This window comes from Myotis brandtii, unplaced genomic scaffold (assembly GCF_000412655.1).
Source record: "Myotis brandtii unplaced genomic scaffold, ASM41265v1 scaffold475, whole genome shotgun sequence".
Classification (NCBI taxonomy): Eukaryota; Metazoa; Chordata; class Mammalia; order Chiroptera; family Vespertilionidae; genus Myotis; species Myotis brandtii.
In genome coordinates this window covers 371,690-393,388 of record NW_005368148.1, presented here as the reverse complement: position 1 = coordinate 393,388, position 21,699 = coordinate 371,690, and the positions used below count along the sequence as shown (strand labels likewise).

The window sequence follows — 21,699 nt, the reverse complement described above, 5'->3', positions numbered from 1 at the left end:
TATATATATATATAAAATATGTAAGAATCACCTCTGATACATCAATAATAGTGCTACTTAAAATTTACAGGATTGAAAATGTATTGCAAAAGAGGGATGTCAGTGAAAATGGTTAAACTCTAAAAGATAGATGATCTCTCCACAAAAGCATTGAAAAAATGAAGCAGAAAGGGTCAGAGCCAACTTTGATAGAACTCTGGAGAACAGTCAAAGGTTGACAGCAACCTCATAAAGGCAGAGTCAAGAAAAAGGCAACTTAAAAATGGTGGGAAAGCTCTGTGGCATTTACACTTGTCCTTGTCTCCACGCCCTGTCCTGGAGTACTCCTGAAGATGGCAGTCACCACTCCTACTATGACACTCTGGTCCCTGTTTCTGGAGGGAGCAGAGCTATCCTAGTTCCCAAAGGATTGTGTTTGTCTATCCAACTAATCTGGAGGCTGTCCTAAGATATAATATGGCTTTCTTTGTTTTGTCTAACTCAGAACTCACTCAAGGCAGAAAAGCAGTGGAAATTTTTGGAAAACATTATATAAGGAAAGGAGTAACCTGATACCACCTGAGGCAAAAGATACAGTTGAGGCATAGAAAGAGCTCCAAAAGCCAGGGGGTAAAGGGTTTCATGGGAAATTAGGGCATTTGAAACAGCTCATGTATCCTGGGGAATAGAATAGAATTGTCCAGAAATAAACCCATACATCTGTGATCAATTGGTTTTCAACAAAGATGCCAAGATCATTCAATAGGGAAAATGGTGCTGAGGCAATGGGAAACTGTAAAACTATGAAATTGCACTATTTTACACCATATGTGAAAATTAAGTCAAAATGAAACAATAATCTACATATAAGTACTCAAACCATAACACACTTAGACAAAAACATAGGGGAGAATCTTAATGATTCTGGATTTGACAACGGATGTGTAAATATGACATCAAAGGCATGTACAGCCAAAGGGGAAAAAAAGGTATGCAATCATCACAGGGATCTGCCCTCTACTCCCTGTTGAAGGGGAGCAAAGTTTGTTGCCCCAAAATATGCCTCGTTGGGTATTGATTATTTTAAGCTGGTTATTTTTTAGAAACAAATGACTTAGGAAGAAACTTTGACCTTCCTTCTAGCTTCCTCAAAGAATTTAGATAGAGGACCCGCTCCAGGAAGGGAGATACCATCACAGGTAACTATAGTTTAATATGAATTAGTGTGTGATAGACACAGGAACCTAGCAAGGTCCATTTGATCAAAGTCCTCCTTGTGCCCTATTATTAGGTTAGAGTTTATATTTGTTTACTAAACATTTGCCTTCCCATTTCCATGTGAACTACCTTCCACCACTAGAAGTCCCAAACAACTATCCCCACCCGCTTCCCCATTGCTTAAGATGGCATACAAACCTCAACTGCCTAATAGGTCATCAGGCCCTATATTCTTACGGAATCTCTATAAGCACATACATAATTAAATTTAAATTTGGTTATATTCTCCTTTTAATTTGTCTCATGGCAATTTAATTCTTAGACCAGCCAGAAGAACTAAGAAGGGAAAGGGGGAATGTTCTATTCCCTATCACTTCCTAGAATCAGTTTGTATTTAAGGAGATGACTGTTTGAATTGACCTAAGAGCTGTAGCATTAAGAACTGTGGTCAGTTTAGTTGAAGAGGATGCTGTATTGACATCTTCCACACCTTAAAGAACTTCTGTGACCCCACCTAGGTGTCTCTGATTTCAAAAGCAGAAATGAGAAACAGTAGAGAAATGGTTGCCAGGGTACCAGAACAAGTGGAGAATTTCTTTTATAAAATGGATGGCTCATCAGATTTCACAACCAGTAGCTGTAAAATCCTTCAGCATCAAAGGAAAAACACAGAAATATAAATTTTTAAGAGAGAGAGTGTAAGAAAGAAAGACCTAGGCTTCCTGCTTACCAGGGTAGGTGAAATATTCACGGTTGCCTCTCTTTTAAATAGTTTTATTAATGTAAAATTCACATATCATAGAATTCACCTAGAGTATGGTATTCAATATATTTTAGTATATTTGCAGAGTTGCTAAACCATCACCACAATCAATTTTAAAACATCTTCATCACTGTATCCATTAGCAGTCACTCTCCTCTCTCCCCGATTCCTAGCTTCGGGCAAATACTCGTCTACTTTTTGTCTCTATAGATTTGCCTCTTCTGGACATTTCATACTAATGAAATCATATCATATGTGGTCTTGTGAATGTTTTCTTTCACTGAGCATAAAGTTCTTAAATTGCATCTATGCTGCAGCACGTTTCAGGGCTTCATTCTCCTTTATTAACAAATAATATTACATGGTGTGGATATACATTTTGTGAATCCGTCCATCTGTAGACAGTCATTTGGGTTGTTTCCGTATTTTGCTATTGTAAATAATTCTAATTCTGCCATGAACATTGTTTGTGCAACTTTTTATGTGAATGAATGTTTTTATTTCTCTTGAGTAGATATGAGTGAAATTGCTGAGTTATATGGTAACTCTGTTTACCATTTAGAGAACTGACAAATTGTTTTGCAGAGTGCACATTTTACATTCCACCAGAAACATGTGAAGATTCTGCCAGCTCCACATCCTCACCCTTCCTTGTTATTTCCTTTCCTTTTCATGATAGCCATTCTAAGTGGGTGTGAAGTGGTATCTCGTGATTTTAATTTACATTTCCCTAATGACTAGTGATTAGAAGCATATTCATCTGTTTATTGGTCATTGATATATCTTCTTTGGAGAAGTGTTTATTCAAGTTCTTGTCTGTTTTTATTTGGATTAATTCTGTTTATTTTTGCATTTTAATCCTTTTTAATATATTCTTGATATATGTCCCTATCATGCACATAATTTGAAAATAATTTCTCTCAACCTGTGGGCTTTCGCTTTCTTGATGGCATACTTTGAAGCACTTTTTTTTTCCTTTTCAAATTTTGATGAAATCCAATTTATCAGTCTTCTCATTAATCACTTGTGCTTTTGTGGCATATCTAAGAAAGCATTGCCTAGTCCAAACCATATAGATTTACTTCTGTATTTTCTTCTAAGAGTTATATAATTGTATCTCTTATATTTAGGTCTATCCACTTTGAGTTAATTTTTGTGAATAGTCTGAGGTACAGATTCAACTTAATTCTTTTGCATGCTGTGCCAGCTTCATTAGTTGAAAAGATCATTCTTTCCTGATTGGATTGCCCGGGCCCTTTGTTTCTGGAAATCAATTGGCCATAAATGTTAGGAGTTATTTCTGGACCCTTAAGCTTCATCCTTAATAATTCATACTGGTACATCTATTCTTAAATCAGTACCACATCGGCTTGATTACTGTTAAAGTACCTCTATAGACTTTTTTCTTTATTTAATGATGATTTTAAGTTATAGCTAATTTTTGAGTTGTATGTACTTAGAGGGCAAAATTCAAAATAGTTAAGTCTTTCCATTTTTAAGTGGAAGTTTTTTTATCTGTAAAATCTGAAGTCTGGAAAATCCAGTTCCTGGGCATATTGGCTCATGGTTGTAACATCCTATTCAATGCGAAATTGCAACTATTCCTCACAAGACTAAGTGACCACATATGATTTTCTTGGTTTGACATCATGTACCAATGTCTCTGAGACTGAAGCAATGTGTGGCCCATTTGTCAAATTGTTCATTTAATAATCATGGGATAAGTTTTGGTTTCCATTCTTTCAGGGTGTAAAACCACTCACAACCACACAGAAAACACCAGACAGGCAGCGAGTACAGCTCCTGAACAACCAGCCACATGTTACAACAGAACAGCTACTTTGCTATTACAGAAGAAAGCAAATAATCTCTCCACAAACCTCAATCCTTTCTTAATGCCTGCTACCAGTTTTCTCAATGGTTTTAGTTAACATTATCTTTGATATGTTCAGAGAGGTGAGTAGAATGACACTTATATAGACCCCAAAGCAACATACAGACAAGCAATATTTTTGCGTTAACATTTTTAGAATATACCTACATTATCCACAAGTTGAATGATGGACTTTGCTGGTACCTTAAATTTGTTTGAATGTAAAGTACTTTGTTTTACAAAATTCCCTTTGAATGAACAATTTACTCTTTATAGAAATGTCATTGTTATTATGAGTAGCAGACAACGTTAAAGGGATCTAATTACTGCCAAGTTATTCCTGCAAATAAAACGTTTCCACCTCAGTGGATTTTACCTAGTGAAAATGTTTAAAATAAATAGTCTCCTGGGTAAAATTTCTGGATTCAGAATTGCCACCCCCTCCCCAGCTTCTTCTTAATATTCATAGAAAAATCTAAAGTAAACTACAAACTGCTGAAAGCCTTTAATTAGAAGTCTGTTCTCTTACTACTAGTACATTGTTTAACATTTAAAAAAGAAAATAAATAAATTCAGAAATCACTTTCAACTTACGTTTCTGAAAGATTGAAAACTCGCTGAGGATCTCCATTCTCAATGGCATATGTTATTGGGTCTCCCTCTCGATCAGTTGCCTTCAGAGAGAAAACATAATTCAATTAACAACTAATTGAGATGGCTCCTATTCAGTACAGTGTAATATAGAAACTTGAAACTAACAGCACAGAATACCCATGACTAATAGCATAAATATTAAAAATGAGCTAATGGCAAGATATAAAAATAAAAAAATTTCATATACGATTCCAGAATTTCTGTCATTTTATCTTATCTGAAAGTCATAATCATGAATAAGAAAAATACATTCTAAACTCATATATAATCTTACCTGGTGGGGAAACACAGTAGAGATTTTCCTAAGGTTTATGTATTTAATTTTGCCCGAGTCTATAATTTAAACGAATGTATTAAACTCTACATAAATGTTTACATGTACAGAGATTATTTAATACACTTTTTTTCTTTTTTCTACTCAGAATATATCAAGTCAGGAAAGCATAATAGAGCCAGACAGCTTGAATTTAAGACCAGGCTCCACTTATTGTGTGATTATTTCTCAATTTCTTCACTGACAAAATGAAATGCATAATAATATAAAAGTTAACAGATATTAGAAGGTTTAACTGAAACAATCTATGCCAAGGCACACAGGCTGGCATCTGCCACATTCTAAGTTTCCAATAAATATTATCCTGCCTCCCCCCTCCTCCTGTCACTCCAGTCAGAGAAGATTAAAACCTTTAGCTTCTGACTTTGAGTTCTGGGTTTCTCTTACCCAAAATAAAGACACACACTCTACTCTGTGGCACTGGAGAAGGGAATTTGATCTAAAATGTAAAGCATTCGAGATGGGTGGGGGAGGGATAAAAAAAAATTAAAAAAATGTAAAGCATTCAATAATTTCCTTTTCCAATGAGTCCTTATACCCATTACAGAAGAGATGAGTAAAAACAATATAAATATCCTATGTAATAAAGAGCTAATATGCTAATTAGACCGAACAGCAGAACAACTGTCCGGACTACCTTCCGGACAACCTTCCAGATGAAACCAGGGCTGTGAGGGCTGGCTGAGGCAGCTGGGGCTGTGAGGGCGAACCCCTTGCACGAATTTCGTGCATCGGGCCTCTAGTAGATGATATAAAAGGGATATAAGAAGGATCTACCTAAGTATGACCCAGGAGAGAGGATGTATCTGAGAAATGGCTAAAAGAATTTTATTTACAGGTTACTGGCCCAGCAGACGCTTGTGAATTCCCATGTCCAGAACAGCAGGCGCTGTTTCCACTGGTAGATCAGATGGCTTTGCCTTGCATTATTACATAGCCCTGGTCATAAACAACTCTATCAGCTACCACAATGAATGGATGGCCAGAAGTCTCTCCCAGATTACCACAACCTGAGTCCTGAAACAACTGAATAAGAATAGATAATATTTAGAAGGTTCCAGGTTCTATGGGAAAAGCTTTGCTGGATTATTTATGCCATATCTGGAGACTGTGTGTTATCATTAAAAAGCTCACATTAAATTTTTCTGTTTTTCTCTTTCAGTCATTTTTGCCTGTCAAATTGCTATCAATACTGTCATTTTTGTTTGTTTGCTCATTGGTATGTGGGTTTTTTTGAGAGAGATAATTTATTGTTTTGTGTTTTCATAAATGCCAGAAGAAATAGATTCTGAAGCATGATAGCTTTGTGCAAATACTTTTAAGTCCAGATTAAGGTTGATTCTTTCTTAATAGGTCTACTCTAATATTTATTTCTTTTGTGGGATGAGGTCACTTTGATTGTGGTGCCATTTTATGTATATACATCCTTATTTTGTTATGTTACTAAAATGATAATAGAGAATAATTCTTAGAGGATTCTTAATTTTTCCTCCTGCTAAATTAATTACTTCCACCCCTGAGATACTTTAAAGTATTTCTTTAGTTTTATTTGATGGTTTAAATGTCAGGCTTTTAAGGATTGTGGGAGCCAATAATTTTCCTACTTGATTCTCATGTGAGGTTATGCCCATATTGGAAGCTTTGAAGACCCAGGATTTAGAAGGAAATCCTCATTTGATTGTTTTCTTTCTTTTATCCTCTTAGGAAATTCTTTGTTGTTATTTCAGGATCTGTGGCAAATGGTGTAGTAATTAGAGAAGATTCATAATCTCTCAGTCAACTAAACAAGGGGAAATGATGTCATCTGGCTCAGAGTTCTTAAATCTATCCATTACAAGGGTTAGTTCTAGTATAAATACCATATATATCTACTTGCCAATATCTAAAGGGAGAAATAACACAGAAAACAAGTAATTGGAGAAATCAGCAGAAGCAAGGATTCTTAAAGTATTAAGATTTGATCATGTGCATATATGTGTCCTAAAACACATTTGTAAAATCGTTAAAAAAAATTTTTTTAATTATGATTCTAGCCAGCCTTCTCTAAATGATCGACAGAAATTTATATATGTTATTGAATAGTGAATCTTCAAGTTAAAATCAGAAACTATATTTGCATGCCTTTTCTCATTTAAGTCTCATAATAACCTAATAGGTGAATGCAAAATACACAATATTTCAATTATATTACTTTTCTGACACCATTCCAATTAGAGTTCTTTATAATTTACTTAATTGGAAAAATGCATATTTTTTAATTTAGAGATAATAGTAACTGTTTAATTTTTAAAGAATCACTTATCCTTAGTACAAAAACATTCCTATATTTTTATTTTCATCAGTCAGGTCAAATCTGAGCCCTTCACTAAAGGTCTGAGAGGAGTATGGGAGCACTCATCTTTCCTACATTTTACTGGGTAGGCTCTGGAGTCAGCCACCTGGTTCCAGCCCTGGCTGTTCTATCTCCTCTCAGGATAGATACCTACCTACAAAAGGAAGATAACAACAATAACACCGATAGTTTTCACTCATTAATTCAATAAACATTTATTGAACATCTTTACTGTTTTAAACACCAGAACAACAGAAACCAGTGAACAACAGAAAAAAAAAATTCCTCCTTTGTGCAGTTTATATTGAAACTTGGGAGAAAGAAAAAAGTAATTAATTAAAGTTTATAGCTTCAGATCCAAATAAGTGTTATTAAAATATAAAATGATTCAGGAAGGAAGATAGGGAGGACAGAGTACGGATTTTCACTTATTTATAGACTATCAGGAAAATGTGGTAAACACTTATAAAAAGTGAGAGAGCAAGACACATGAGGAAGGGCTTTCTAGGCAGAGGGCCTGGCAAGTGAAAAGGCCATGGGGTAGGAACATGCCCAGTGAATTGAGCAGCAGGAGCAAGGAGCTCCTGTTGTATTTAGCCTCAGATAAACAACCCGAGGTCATGATTGAATGAGGCTCACTTTGAATAGCTAGCAGTAATGGAATTTAGTCATTGGTGTGCTGACACACGTTTAGCAACATGATAAATTAAGACAAAGCTGGTTTTCCCTTTCTTTCTGCCTGAAGGACAAAAACTATCTTTAAAGATCAAAGCAACTACTCTTTCTAGCCTGCTCCACCAAATTAATCACTGCATCTAAATTGAAGCCACCCATTTTTCAGAACCACCAATACGGACATAAAAGTATTAAGTGGTGTGTTTAGACACTGTTAAGTAGGAATTTTGCTCAAGAAACAAACCTTCACTAATCTAATATTCTGCTCATGTTAAAGACAAATGCAGCCATCAAATACCACTAGGTAGCATGCACTCTATACACAGAATGATTCTACACATTTCACAGGACATTAAGACAAAGTACCTGCCCTTAGGGATTCTAACATAGATCAAAATCAATAGGTTTAGATAATCTTTTCTCTTCTCACTTAGGCAAACAAGTTCTGATTTATGTTATTAAACTACCTGAGAGTAAGTACTGAAGTTCAGTATAGCAGAGTTTCCCAAAGTGTGGATGGGTATCCCTGGTAATAAGTTGTTGGCCCTTTAACAAAATGTTAATGTTTAATAATATATTTTAATATTAATTACTGTGTATGTTTTATGGCAAGTACTGTTGTTTTTGTCATTTATGATTCTGATATAAAATCTCCTTTTTGAAATCAGTTTATTTAGGTAAAAATGTCAGTTTATTCAATTTTATAAAATATGTCAAGTATTATGAAAAATAACATGCAACTATAACAGAGCTGAAACTTGGAAATGCAGCTAATCTAGAATGGCACTGTAATGCATGAGAATACCCTAAAACCTTAAATTCCATCCCTCTGTTATGATTCATGTTGCTACTTTATTCCTTCTCCCTCTTCCCTATGTGGTTATTTAACACTTTCTCCTCAGGTTTCCAATTTATCCTACCCCATCTTTATCCTCAGCTAGTGACTCTAATTTCTGTTTAACTCAGAAATGGAAGCAATTTTCCAAAAGCTTTCCTTAGCTTTCAGGATATATGTACTCCTGGGTCTTCATTTCTGGTTCTTCTGTCTCCTCAGCACCTTACAATCAATCTTTGATTATTTTCCACATTCATTTGCTTAAAAATGTCATCAAATCTCAAAGATTTAAACAAGTTTGCTCAAAACTGCAAATGCATATTTCTAGCCCATACTGCTTCCCAAACTCATACCTAAATGTCTACTTGACAGCCTTTATTAGATGTTAAAAGATATTTCAAGTTAAATATGTAAAAAATTGACTTCCTCTTCCTTCAACCTTCTTTTCACTCAGGTTAATGGAAATTCAATCCTTCCAGTCACTCAGGCTATATTTTACTAGGCATTTTCAACTTCTGTCTTCTTCCCCATATCCCATCATCAACAAATCCTTAGTTTCTACCTATCTATAATAATAAAAGCGTAATATGCTAATTAGACCAGACATCCTTCCGGACATCCTTCCAGGATGAAGCCGGGGCTGCAGCTGCAGAATCCAGGCAGCCACAGCTGCCAAGGTCTACTCTGCACAAATTTCATGCATTGGGCCTCTAGTAAAAATATAACAAGATTGAAACCACTTCTCACCATCTCTAGAATATCACTCTAGGCTTTGTCTTGTCTACTAAAATAGCTCCATAACTATTTCCCATAATTTTTCATATATCTCCACTACAGAGTATTTTTCAAAAGAATTCATAATGATTCTTTTTTTTTTTTTAGGGCTGGGAATGATATGTATTTATTTAAACCTTTATTGTTGAAAATATTACATTATGTCCCCCTATTAATACCTTCTAGCCTGCCCCTGGTCCTGACCCCAGCCTTCACCACCCTATTGTCTCTTAAATTTTAACTCTGTTACTGCTCTACTCAAATTCTTCCATTAGAACTTAATTTCACTTAGAGAAGTTATCTTCACACCTCCAGCATTACTGATATCATTTCTATGATTTTCCTCCTCTCTTTCTTTACTGCACTAGTATTTTTTATTCTCCCTCAAATACACTAGGCAGGCCTGAACCTCAGGGCCATTGTACTTGCACCTGATAGACTCTTCCCCAGATACCCACATGGCTCATCCGCTCACCTTCTTCAACTCTTTGCTAATGTCATCCCAGTGAAACTGTCACTGATCAAATTGCAATTCCTACCTATGCTCTCCATTTTCCCTCCTGCATGTTTTCCACATAGAATCCATCATCTTCCAAATTCTGTATAACTCACTGATATATTCAGTTATAATTCTCCTCCTCCTACTAGCATGCAAGCTCCATGTGGCAAACCTATTGTCCATTTTTGCTACTGATATGACTTAGTACTTATAGTTAGGGCCTGCCTTTGCACTTCCTACAACCAAGAGGGTAAATTCACTGTAAGGAAGGAAAAACAGTGAACCAGGTTTGTCTTGTGTTTTAATTAATTATATTTAAATTAGTGGCCCGGTGCATGAAATTCATGCACATTAAAAGGGAAGAGAACCAGACCCGGCTGGCCCCACCTCCATTGGGTGAGACCCAGACCCGGCCAGCCCCACCCCTATCAAGCCCCGCTGGCGGGGGACACAGCGTCATGTCCCTGTGCACGCGCCTCACCACGCACACAGCCTCCTGCTGATTGGTCGTTACGGCTTGAGGGCGTCACAACCATTAGCACATTAGCTCTTTATTATATAGGATTTGATTTGGTCTTCCTCTTACATACTCCATGTGTATCTCTCTCAATTAGTTCTAATGTTGAGAGAGAAAAGACACCCCTGTTCACCTTTGAGTGGGAACCCCAACTACGGGGGCCAAGGAGCAGTTCACCTGGACCAGACTGCCACAAGGATCCAAGAACTCCCCTACTCTCTTTAGTGGAGCACTAGCATCTGATCTGTCTAAGTTCCCAGGACAAGACTTGGGATGTGTTCTACTTCAATATGTAGACGACCTCCTGCTGGCTAGCTCCATGCAAACTCAGTGCTGGGAAGGAACGTGAGCCCTTCTGAGACTCTTAACTAAAACAGGTTACTGGGTGTCCAAGAAAAAGGCACAAATCTATCAGAAAGAAGTCAAGTATCTAGGCTTCCGTATCACCCAAAGGAAATGAAGGCTAGGGACTGAAAGAAAGCAGGCAGTATGCGCCATCCCAGTCCCTAGCACCCGGCGGCAGATTCGGAAATTCCTAGGAGCAGCAGGGTTCTATTGAATTTGGATCCCAGGGTTTTCAGACCTGGCTAAGCCTCTCTATGAAGCTTTAAGAGGAGAAGAGAAGGCACCCATCAACTGGGGTGCCAAGCAGGAGAAAGCCTTCATCACCATAAAGGCAAAGCTCACTGAGGCCCCAGCACTAGGGCGACCAGATGTGACATGAGACTTTAATCTTTTTGTTCACGAGAACAGCGGGGTAGCCCTAGGAATTCTAACCCAGGAGTTTGGACCCTGGCAAAGACCAGTAGCCTATCTCTCCAAGCAGATAGACCCGGTTGCCTCCGGGTGGCCCCTGTGTCTCAGGGCCCTTGCAGCCACGGCATTATTAGTCAAAGAAGCGGATAAACTTACCCTGGGACAAAACTTAAATATAAAAGTACCTCATTCTGTTGTTACCCTAATAGAAGCTAGGGGGCAAGAGAACGAAGGAAGGCTGGTGGATATCCCAGATCATAGGGTCTATGTCCCAGAACAGTTAGCCCATAAGGTAGTCTTCCAGCAGCATGAACTCACTCATTTAGGGAAGACTGCCCTAGAAGCTTTGTTAGGCAGATACTATCTAACTGCCCATCTTCCCTCCTTATGTGCCTCAGTCTCTCAGCATTGCCTCCTCTGTGTGCAGAACAATGCCAAACAGGGTCCTATAGGACTGATAGGAGTTCAGCGCTGTGGGCAAGCTCCCTTTGAGGACTTAGAAGTAGATTTTACAGAAATAGGGCCTAGCAAAGGAAATAAATACCTACTAGTCTTTGTTTGCACCTTTTCAGGCTGGGTCGAGGCATATCCCACTCCCACAGAAAAGGCGAGAGAAGTCACTAAGGTGTTGCTGAAGGACACGATTCCGCGGTATGGAATGCCTCTGACCATAGGGTCCGATAATGGCCCAGCCTTTGTAGCGGAAATAGTACAACAGGTAGCCAAGGCTTTAGGAATTAAATGGAACCTACATTCAGCTTACAGGCCTCAGAGTTCAGGGAAAGTACGTAGAGCACATGAACCGGACTCTCAAGCAGACAAGAACCCAGGAAAGAAATCATCCCTGCATCCTGCTCAGGAAAAACCAGCTGACTCACCTTTATTTTCTTTTTAAAACTGTTATGGGATTTGGGGAACCCAAGTAAAATAATATGTATTCAAAACTGAAATACAGGACATTGAATTCTTCAGTGTTTTTCAGTAATTATTTCAATGCATATATTTTTTGCTTATGTTTAAATGTAAACTAAATTTTTTTCTTAGCTCCAAATCAACCATTTCTTGGTAGGTAAGTGTAGAATCACCACAGGCACTTCTCAACATCGACTGCAATCCTATTGTTTTCCCTAGACAAATGACACCCATTAGTTTGTTGAGTACACTTCAGTAACACTGTTTTTGTTTCTTTCTACTTATCAAAATCTCACAGAAATAACTGCATTTGCATAGTTAAGCTTTAAACAACACTAGCTGCCAGTATGTGAAGCAATAAATAGCCATAAGGAATGCAGTAAACACTGAGGTTTATTGCCAAATTACTAAAGGTAATACTGATTACTGTTATTAAAATTCCAGTAGCTATCAAAAAATTGCCCAAACATGTACTCCACATTCAAGCCCATATTTCAAATTAGTCCTCTTTTATTTAACTTTTAGGAAGAGCAGAATGGCTTAATTTAGGTCAATGAAAATAAACAAGAAACAACAAAAACTTTTTACCAAGCAGGTTTAGAAATTGTAAACTTTTCTTTGGGTCATACATAGTCTTCTGACATTGAAGTAAATACAAAATTTTATTTTTTGCTATGGCTATACATTTTTGTTTCAAGATCTGTTACAAGAAGGACTTTGATGAAAGTAGGTCTCCACCACTTCCACAATATTTGATAACAAAAACCCCACATACACAGGTATATTAGTTGACTATCATCTAGAAAATTAGAAAGAATTCTCTAAGGCTTTAAGGAAAGACTGATAGAAATAAGGAAAGGAAAGATTAGAAACAGCACTAACTAGGTAATGAAGATCATTTTGAGTCGTCTTTTGCCATTATCTCCAAAATATCTCTTTGTTATTCCTACAATCCCTTGTAAAAGTTCATTAAAAAATATATATTATAATTTACCTTATTGTTCTGGTGACTATGCTCTGTTAAGACAGGGTTTCTCAGTTTCAGCACCACCCACATCTTAGCTAGGTAATTCTGCATTACTCTATCCTCCACCTCTACCCCTACATATCAGTTTAGAAATACAAAGCAATAAATGCTTTGTAAAAGCATACAATTCTTGGAACAGCAAAACGTATCTGAAGAAAATGCTAAAATACATCTTTAAATGTGTCTTTCTACTTCTGAATATATGCAAGCAGTTTTTTTAAAATAAGTTATGTTTTTATTTTGTTACAATACCTAGAGGTATTTATTATAGTTCATCACTTGAGTATATTGTCTTTCAGAAAACTTCCCACACGTCCATTCCCTTTTACCTCATCTTGAGGCTGCATGACCTCAAGTCTTCATTTCAGATTTAATCAAGAACAAGATGGTTCTTATCATCTCTATGTCCTAATTACAGAGTCTGCGTGACAGAAAAAGTCCACACAGAGCTAATCAATAGAGAGAGGGGGAACATGCCTGAGACTGATGACCCTGTTTGAAACCTTAGTTCTAGCCTTTCTTGAAATCAGATCCATCGGATTTTCAATAAATCTTTATTGATTGCAAGTTATATTCCAAGTATTATTTTTGTTGCTGAAGATACAATAGTGAATAAAACAAAGTGTCTGTCATTGTGAAACTAATATAATGTTTGGCATACTGATAGGTAAGATCACACAAAATAAACAAGAGTGCACATAGGGTAAAAGTAAAGTAGGTATGTATTCTGAGACATTGTATTGTTATTTTTTTATATATGGTGATGAGGAAGGACCATTTTGCTAAGGAGAAACCTATGGGAAGGGAAGACAAGACATAAGCCATGTGAATGTCTTGGAAAGGAGCATTTCAGGCAGTGAAAACAGCAAGTGTAATGGTCCCAAGGCCAGCGTGGCCCCATGTGCAAAGCAGTGTCCTATGCGACTAGAATAGAAAGCCTGAGAGGAGATAGGGTGAGAAGTGGGAGGTGAAGTCAGGTGGGTATCAGACATTTGCTTTTATTTTGGGTGTTCTGGGGAAGCCATTGGAAGATTTTCAGAGAAAAGTGATCTTAGTTAATTTTTAAACATCTGTCTTTTGTGTCAGTGAAAGGATGTTGTGTCATGGTGTGATGAGAGTAAAGTCCAGTAATATAGGCACACATTGATGGAGGCTAGGATCAGGATAAAAGCAGTGTGAGTGGTAAGAAATGGTGAAATTTTGGATATATTTTGGGACCAACCAGCTTTGTTAATTGATTGGAAATGAAAGGGGGGGCAATGAAGAAAGAGAAAAGTCAGAGATGATTTGAAGGGCTTTGGACTGAGAATTTGGAAAAATGAAGTCATAACTTACTGAATATATGAAAATGAAGGAGGGCCATTGTTTTTCTAGGGCAGTGGTTGGCAAACTCATTAGTCAAAAGAGCCAAATATCAACAGTACAACAAATGAAATTTCTTTTGAGAGCCAATTTTTTTAAACTTAAACTATATAGGTAGGTACATTGTTATTAACTTAATTAGGGTACTCCTAAGACTTAGGAAGAGCCACACTCAAGGGGCCAAAGAGCTGCATGTGGCTCGCAAGCCGCAGTTTGCCAACCACTGTGAATCTAGGGGATCTGAGAAGTAAGTACTAGGAGTTGAGTATGAGACACATTAATTTTGAGATGCTATGATAATACTATGATTTGGCTGCCCATCCTCCCTTCAAGGGACAAATAAATTATTCCCCTGTATGTTGGAAATGTTGACTGCTGAGCGGTTCTAGCTGCTGGTCTTATTCAGAGAATGCCTACCTTGAAAAATTCAAACTGCTTTCTGGGGCAACCTGCATCTGACTCATGGCTACAGGTATATAAAGGGCCTACCTTGTAATCTTGATTATAGTAAGGTCAATGGACAATAGGACAAAAAAAAACAGCAAAACTTTCTTCAGGAAAATATGGATAACATACATGGGTGGTTTCCACAATGAAGGAAAGCAGAGTAATGGGTAAGTTGCAAGAGTGGTTTATGGAATGAAAGTCCATTTTTTTTCATTGTTCTTGCTTTGTATTTTAATTAGGAGATACCATGAAGATTTTCATGCTAATGGAAATGATCACACAGCAAGAAAGCTCATGATACAGAAAAGTAAATTGGTGATTCTGGAGCAATGTTCTTGAGCAGGCCAGAGTGGGCAGAACCTAGAATTGGTGGAAAGGACCCACACTTAAAAGGTGCTGTGTTTTCATTTTGCACTGGGCCTTGCATACTACCTAGGAATCCTGAGTGCTATTCAAAGTGTGGTCCATGGAGCAGTGTGGTCCACTCTGCAAAGTGGTCATTATCAATTATCCTATATAATAAAAGGCTAATATGCAAATAGACCGAACAGTGGAACAACCGAACAACCAGTTGCTATGATGTGCGCTGACAACCAGGGGACATGTGTGCAGAACATGGCGGGCACTGGCTGCAGCAGGATGATGGAGCAGGTCAGCGGGGGCGCGGTCGCTGTCATCAGGGCAAGCCTCTGGTGGTTACTTAAAATTCTTTACTCCTGCACAGCCGCGGTCCCGCCCAGTGCTCACATCTGCTTCCTGCATTGATGCTGGCCCCGCTCACACCTGCTGCCAGCACTGGAGCCACCGCTTGCACCTGCTGCCAATGCTGGAGCCACTGCTCGCACCCGCTGCCGGTGCCTGGCGCCGGTTCTGATTACTTGGCACCATCAATGGGTGCGAGCGGCAGCTGCTGGCTCTGATTGCCCCTGAGGGCTTCTCCACCTCCCCCTGCTCCTGAGGGGTGATCAGGGCAGCAGCTGCCACTCACACCCGCTGCTGGCGCTGGCCCCAATTGCTCCGTGCAGTCAGCGGATGCGAGCAGGGCCAGCACCATCAGCACATGGGAGTGGCAGCGTCTGGAGCGGGGCTGCCGGCAGACGGGACTGGAAGGCCATGGCAGGAGGGGCTGGGAAGGGATGCAGAAGATGAGCCGAGACCCACCTCTGTGCCCACTGCAGCCTCCACAGCCCACAGTTCCTTTCAAGGTGCACAAATTCATGCACTGGGCCCCAGTAATGATATAAAAAATTTAGACTCAATTTATCTAGAGTAAAATTTAGAGTAGATGAGAAAACTTTAAAATAATTTGACAGGATGATTTTATATCTGTTGAATCTAATGGTAAAAATTGGGCTTTTATTCATTGTCTTTTGTCTCTTATTTTTCTAGTAATTCATTTAAGTGCGTCCTTCATTACAGGGGCTTGAGAAGCATTCATCTACTATGCAAATGGAGGAATCAGTTTAGATAAGAACAGAGAGGATGGGAGAGGGAGAGAGATATATATAAACATCCTTGAGAGAGAATCAATGATTGGCTGGCTCCTGTATGCCCCCCATTGGGGATTAAGCCCACAACCCATGCATGTGCCCTGACCAGGAATGGAACTGTGACCTCCTGGTTCATAGGTTGATGCTCAACCACAGAGCCACACTGGCTGGGCTGAACTTTTAGAGAATTAAAAACAAAACATTAATACAGGTGCAAAGAGGCTTGGTACATGTGGTGATGGAAGGCTGTAAACATCTTCATCCAAGTGTTGATGACAACTGGGAGCAGGATGTGCCACAAGAGAGCTATTCTCCTTGTGAGTGAACCTCTGCCTCCAGGCTGAATACAAACCACAAATTGTTACTTGTGTCCACCTGTCCCACCAGCTACAGCACATCTGCTTTACGCTCTGTACTATCAGAAGAGGCTATTTCATCTTATTTATTTTGAAGTTCAAAAGAACTTGAGAATATGGCTGTATTTCCGGCACCATATCAAGTTTTCTAAGCTACTAGCCCTCTCTGAGGGAAAAATAAGATTATTTTCACCCATTTCCTAGGTGTCCTACTTCTTGTTAAAGTGTAAATCAGAGACAGAAGTGAAGTCTAACTCTATTAAAACATGCATTTGAGTTATAGCCTACAGCTGTTCTGGGGCACAATTGCACATTTTTTAAATCATGTTTACTTCCTTCTGAAGAAAGCAAGGGTCAAAGAAAAGATGATTTAAGAGATAACTGTTCTAAATGTATCAGACCTAGGGTTCTGCTTTCCCTAACCTCCCTGTTGCTTCCCTGCCTTTATTCCTATAAACACACTGTAGTCTACAAAAGATTTACATGGGGCTCTGTTATACGTTGGGAAGAGGAAGGTACACGTATGAATAGAAAGTACACAAAATATATGTTTTCCTCATGTTGGACAGCTTTATATTCCTAGAGATGAAAAATCATCCCTAGATAATGTGTATCCCTTAGTGTCAAGGGCACCAAAATTGTGTTTGGAAACTTAGACATAATAGCACATCTGCTATAAAGGAGAAAATGTTTACTACAAATTTGATTTAATTTTTGCAATAAGCAGATGCTTGGAATTGTAAGACACATATCTCTCTCCTTCTCTCAAATTATCTATCTGTCTACCTATCTATCCTTCATACAAAATAGAAATTATACTTTGGCACTAGGTAACTAATCAGTGTTCAATGTATGTCAACTTTCTTATGTATATTCACAGTGACATTATTCTTTTGATATAATACTAATGATGAAAGAACCACCTGAAGTCTAGTGCAAAGAAAGATGAGAAAGTGTACTTTCCACTTCATGAATTGAAAATGAAGAGGGAAATAAATGACTGTCATTTCTCACATTTATTAAAACTGGGGTAACCTACTAAATAGAGTAACATATTATGAAATTAAAGGGGAAATTGTCATTTTTTGGTACTGCAGTGTTAATCTATTCAGTAACACATTAAAGAACCAGAATGCTTAAAAAAAAGTGCTTCTTCAGTGGCAAAAGGGAAAATCTTCAAGTAACATATTCAAAGTGATCCCCATAATATAAATGACATAGCAAATTCTATAGTGCAGGGCCAATTTGTAACTGCTCCAGCTACAAATCTTTCTTAAATCACAAAATTCTATTATCATCTTCAGGGGAAAATATATACTATTTTACATCACAAAATTCTATTATCATCTTCAGGGGAAAATATGTACTATTTTACAAGAAGAAAGGAAGGAAGAAAAGGAAGGAAGGAAGGGAGGAAGGAAGGAATATTTAGAACATTTGAAGTATGCAAGAGAAACAAATTAGCACCTAAGACAAGACCTGGTAATGCAGAATGGCAGGCTATTATAGGAAAGCTTGCATTTAAGAAGGAAGGAAGGAAGGAAGGAAGGAAGGAAAAAGGATGCAAGAGAAACAAATTTGCACCTAAGACAAGACCTGGTAATGCAGAATGGGAGGCTATTATAGGAAAGCTTGCATTTCATTCAAACGGTTATGGAAATGGATCAATTATGTAGTTAAGATCAAGGCAGAAGAATTTTTTTCTTCAGGACTAAAAATAATAATTTCTTGAGGCATACAGTTTAAAATCTATAGCTCTTGAAACTATAAATAATGAGAAGAATAGATAAAGACAAAAATAAAATGCACATTGCAAGCTGACTAAAGCAGTCTTATGTTTATACTCAAGTAGCTTTATTAGTAATATTTATGATTTTTTTCTCAGGTAACCAGAGATAGCAACATACAACTTTTTAGTCTGTTTCTCAGCATTTTCTCTTTTCTCCTGCTATTTGTGTCTAGCTGCTTTACATTCTCTTGCTGTTTGCAAGAGACCAGAATTAAAAATAGCTATCATAATTTAAGCACCTTCTTTTTTATTTCAGCCACTGAGCTGTACATCTTACATGCTATCTCATTTAATCTCTGCTTCCCTACCCCAAATACAAATTTCCCCCCGTCCCTTTTCCCTGCCCTACCAACATCAGGTTTTGCTATGTGACTTGTGGAACCATTTGTCTATCAGTGGTTCTCAACCTTCCTAATGCCACGACCCTTTAGTACAGTTCCTCATGTTGTGGTGACCCCCAACCATAAAATTATTTTCGTTGCTACTTCATAACTGTAATTTTGCTACTGTTATGAATCATAATGTAAATATCTGATATGCAGGATGTATTTAGGCAACCCCTGTGAAAGGGTTATTCGACCCCCAAAGGGGTCGCGACCCACAGGTTGAGAACCACTGGGAGATTGTATGTTCTTGACCTATTAACTGAGGAGTAGCCAAATGAATTGCTTTGGCTAATGGAAATAAAAGTGTGGGTAGATGTTATATGCATTACTTCTAGGTAACAGCAATGAATTAGGTTTTATTTTGTTTTCTTGCTCACAGAAAACATTGCCTGCAGTCAAGAGATCAGTAAAGCACTCTAGACAGAGGCTGCTTCATCGGCCTCAGTTGTGGAGCAAAGAGTGCTAACTTTTTGAATGTGAAATTTGGCAACAAAACCCTAGCTAGCCTATTCTATAATTTGGTACTTAAAAGTGAGTGTGCCCCAACAAACACCCAGAATATAAATAGCGTGAGCTTCAAGAGTGTAGAGGGTGGTGAGGAAACAGCCATTGAATGCTGTAAGGATGGAAAGCCATGATAGGCAGGGTGAATCACTTAGCAAAACTGTGTGTGCAATGACTTAAAACAGAAACTATGTACCAAAGGATCTCATAGATCTTGGCATCAGACTTAGCTATGTGATTAGTGTGAAGGCTTATAGATCCCTACTCTGATTAGCCCAGGAGCAGTCTTATGACTTGGTTTGGCAAATGAAATGTAGGCAGAAGGGCTGTGTGTCACTTCTGGAAGAAGCAGTAAGAGCCAGTTTATGGTTTATTGTGCCTTGCTTTTCACTCTGTCAGAGAACAACACTGTCACAGATAGAGCCTACTCCATCCTTCTGAGTGGAGTGACAATGATGAAGAAAAGCGTTGGAATTGGTCAACAATGGACACAGGGTAAGATGTAAACGTTTTAGTTATAAATCATTGAATTCTGAAATTGAGCATGTGTGCAAATATAATCTAGCTATCTTTACTGATTAAATAAGTAAAGAACTTGAACAGTGCCTGGCTCTGTACAACCTGCAATGTGCCACTCAAGTATTAGATATTATTATTATTATATGAGGATGAGGAGGATGGTGATGATACAAGAAAGGAGGATTATGTAAGAAAGGAGGATTATGCTAATGGTGGAATATGAGTCAGATAAAAGGGTGATTTGGAAGGAAATAATGCTCTTGTAAGGAGAGAAGACAGCTGAGACCTTATATTTGAGTAAAACACATAGTCCTATTTGGAAGGATTGGCTCATTTTTAGAGTGATGCAAGTAGATTACCATTTCAGAGGGACAAAGATGGAAAAAGCTGTTGGACTTAACTCGTGTTAAGAATTTCAATATTGGGGAAATTGGCAACATATCCATGGGTGTGCTGGTAAAAGTTTAACAACCAGCTCTGGAGTAGGAATACATGATTTGTTGCATTTGTCCATCTCTGTGACATAAATCCAACCACCATGGCCGATTTCAAGCTGACAATGATACATAATTGAACATAGAGTTGGAGAGCGATGCACACAATGGGCTCTTGTGATCTCAAGTGCACAATGTGGCTCCAGCGCACCATTCCAACTGGTCTCACTGGCAGCAGATGAGAAAGATATAGAAACATGCAGGGAGACAAAAAAAAAAAAATCTCACCTATTGCTAACCCCAGTCAACATAAGACATTTGAGAGAAGAGCTCTGGGTACAGAACACCATCAATCAAGCAGCCAGGCAAAACAGCCTTAATTCACTGAGAAAAATTGCAGCCTCCCAAACAACTTTTATATAAAATGCAAAGAAAACACTTAAAAGGGGGAGGGGAGACACAAAGATTGTTATCTAGAAAGAAAGCACTTTGATCTCAGTCAAAACAGATTATTTTGAAGTCAGTCTGCTCTTATCTTTGAAAATATTTTCCCATAAATTCTGTTTTCCTAAATTGAGCTGTGAGTCAGCACTGGGTAGTGGACCTATGTGTGAAAATGAAAATTGGGATGCAGCTAGGAAGACCTCTAATGCTTCTGTTATTAGAAGTCTTTGGAAGAGTAATCTGATGGAAGCTTTTGGGTTTTTAGGTCTCTGGTTTAAATTCAATCTCAGTTGATCATGAGCAGAAGTGGATGGCTAGTGGCCTATGAAAGACGCCTTGATTGTGTCACCCCAGTTCTTTCTGTAGAGATGCCACTGCGATTGGCACCCTTTCTTTTGCTTCTATCAGAAGCACAAAGGGTGAATAGAAATGTCATTTCAACCATTTTCTCAGCTTTTGTACTAAAGAAATCTGAGATATGAAAAAGGCCAGCTCCTTTCATCTTTAACTCTCCAGTGGAATTATTCTCCTATAATATGATTCCAAAATCTCTCTGGGATGTATTGCAATGAAATCTGAGCTACCTCACAACTAAAATTATGTCTTACCTTATAGAAAGTTAAGTAACATATAGGTACATTCTTCAGGCATATTTAAATGTAAAACATTTAAAGTTTCTTGGCCTGATTCTAACAAATCTATTATTTATTATTCTTTACTTCTTGTTTAAATAAATAAATCTTCATATATGCAAATAAAAGAATTTCATTAAATGCACTTGTCTTAATATTTGGTTTTGGATATTTCAACATCTTAATGA

At 37.9% G+C, this 21,699-nt stretch overlaps 1 protein-coding gene across 1 annotated transcript in view; it reads right to left on the bottom strand.

Annotated features, from left to right (window-relative positions):
- The window catches only part of PCDH15 (protocadherin-related 15), a 567,795-nt gene that overhangs the window by 207,364 nt on the left and 338,732 nt on the right, over positions 1–21,699 (bottom strand). Inside the window, exon 16 of the mRNA XM_014547486.1 lies at positions 4,428–4,507. Within this exon, the coding sequence (XP_014402972.1) occupies positions 4,428–4,507 (80 nt within the window). The remainder of the gene's footprint in view (positions 1–4,427; positions 4,508–21,699) is intronic.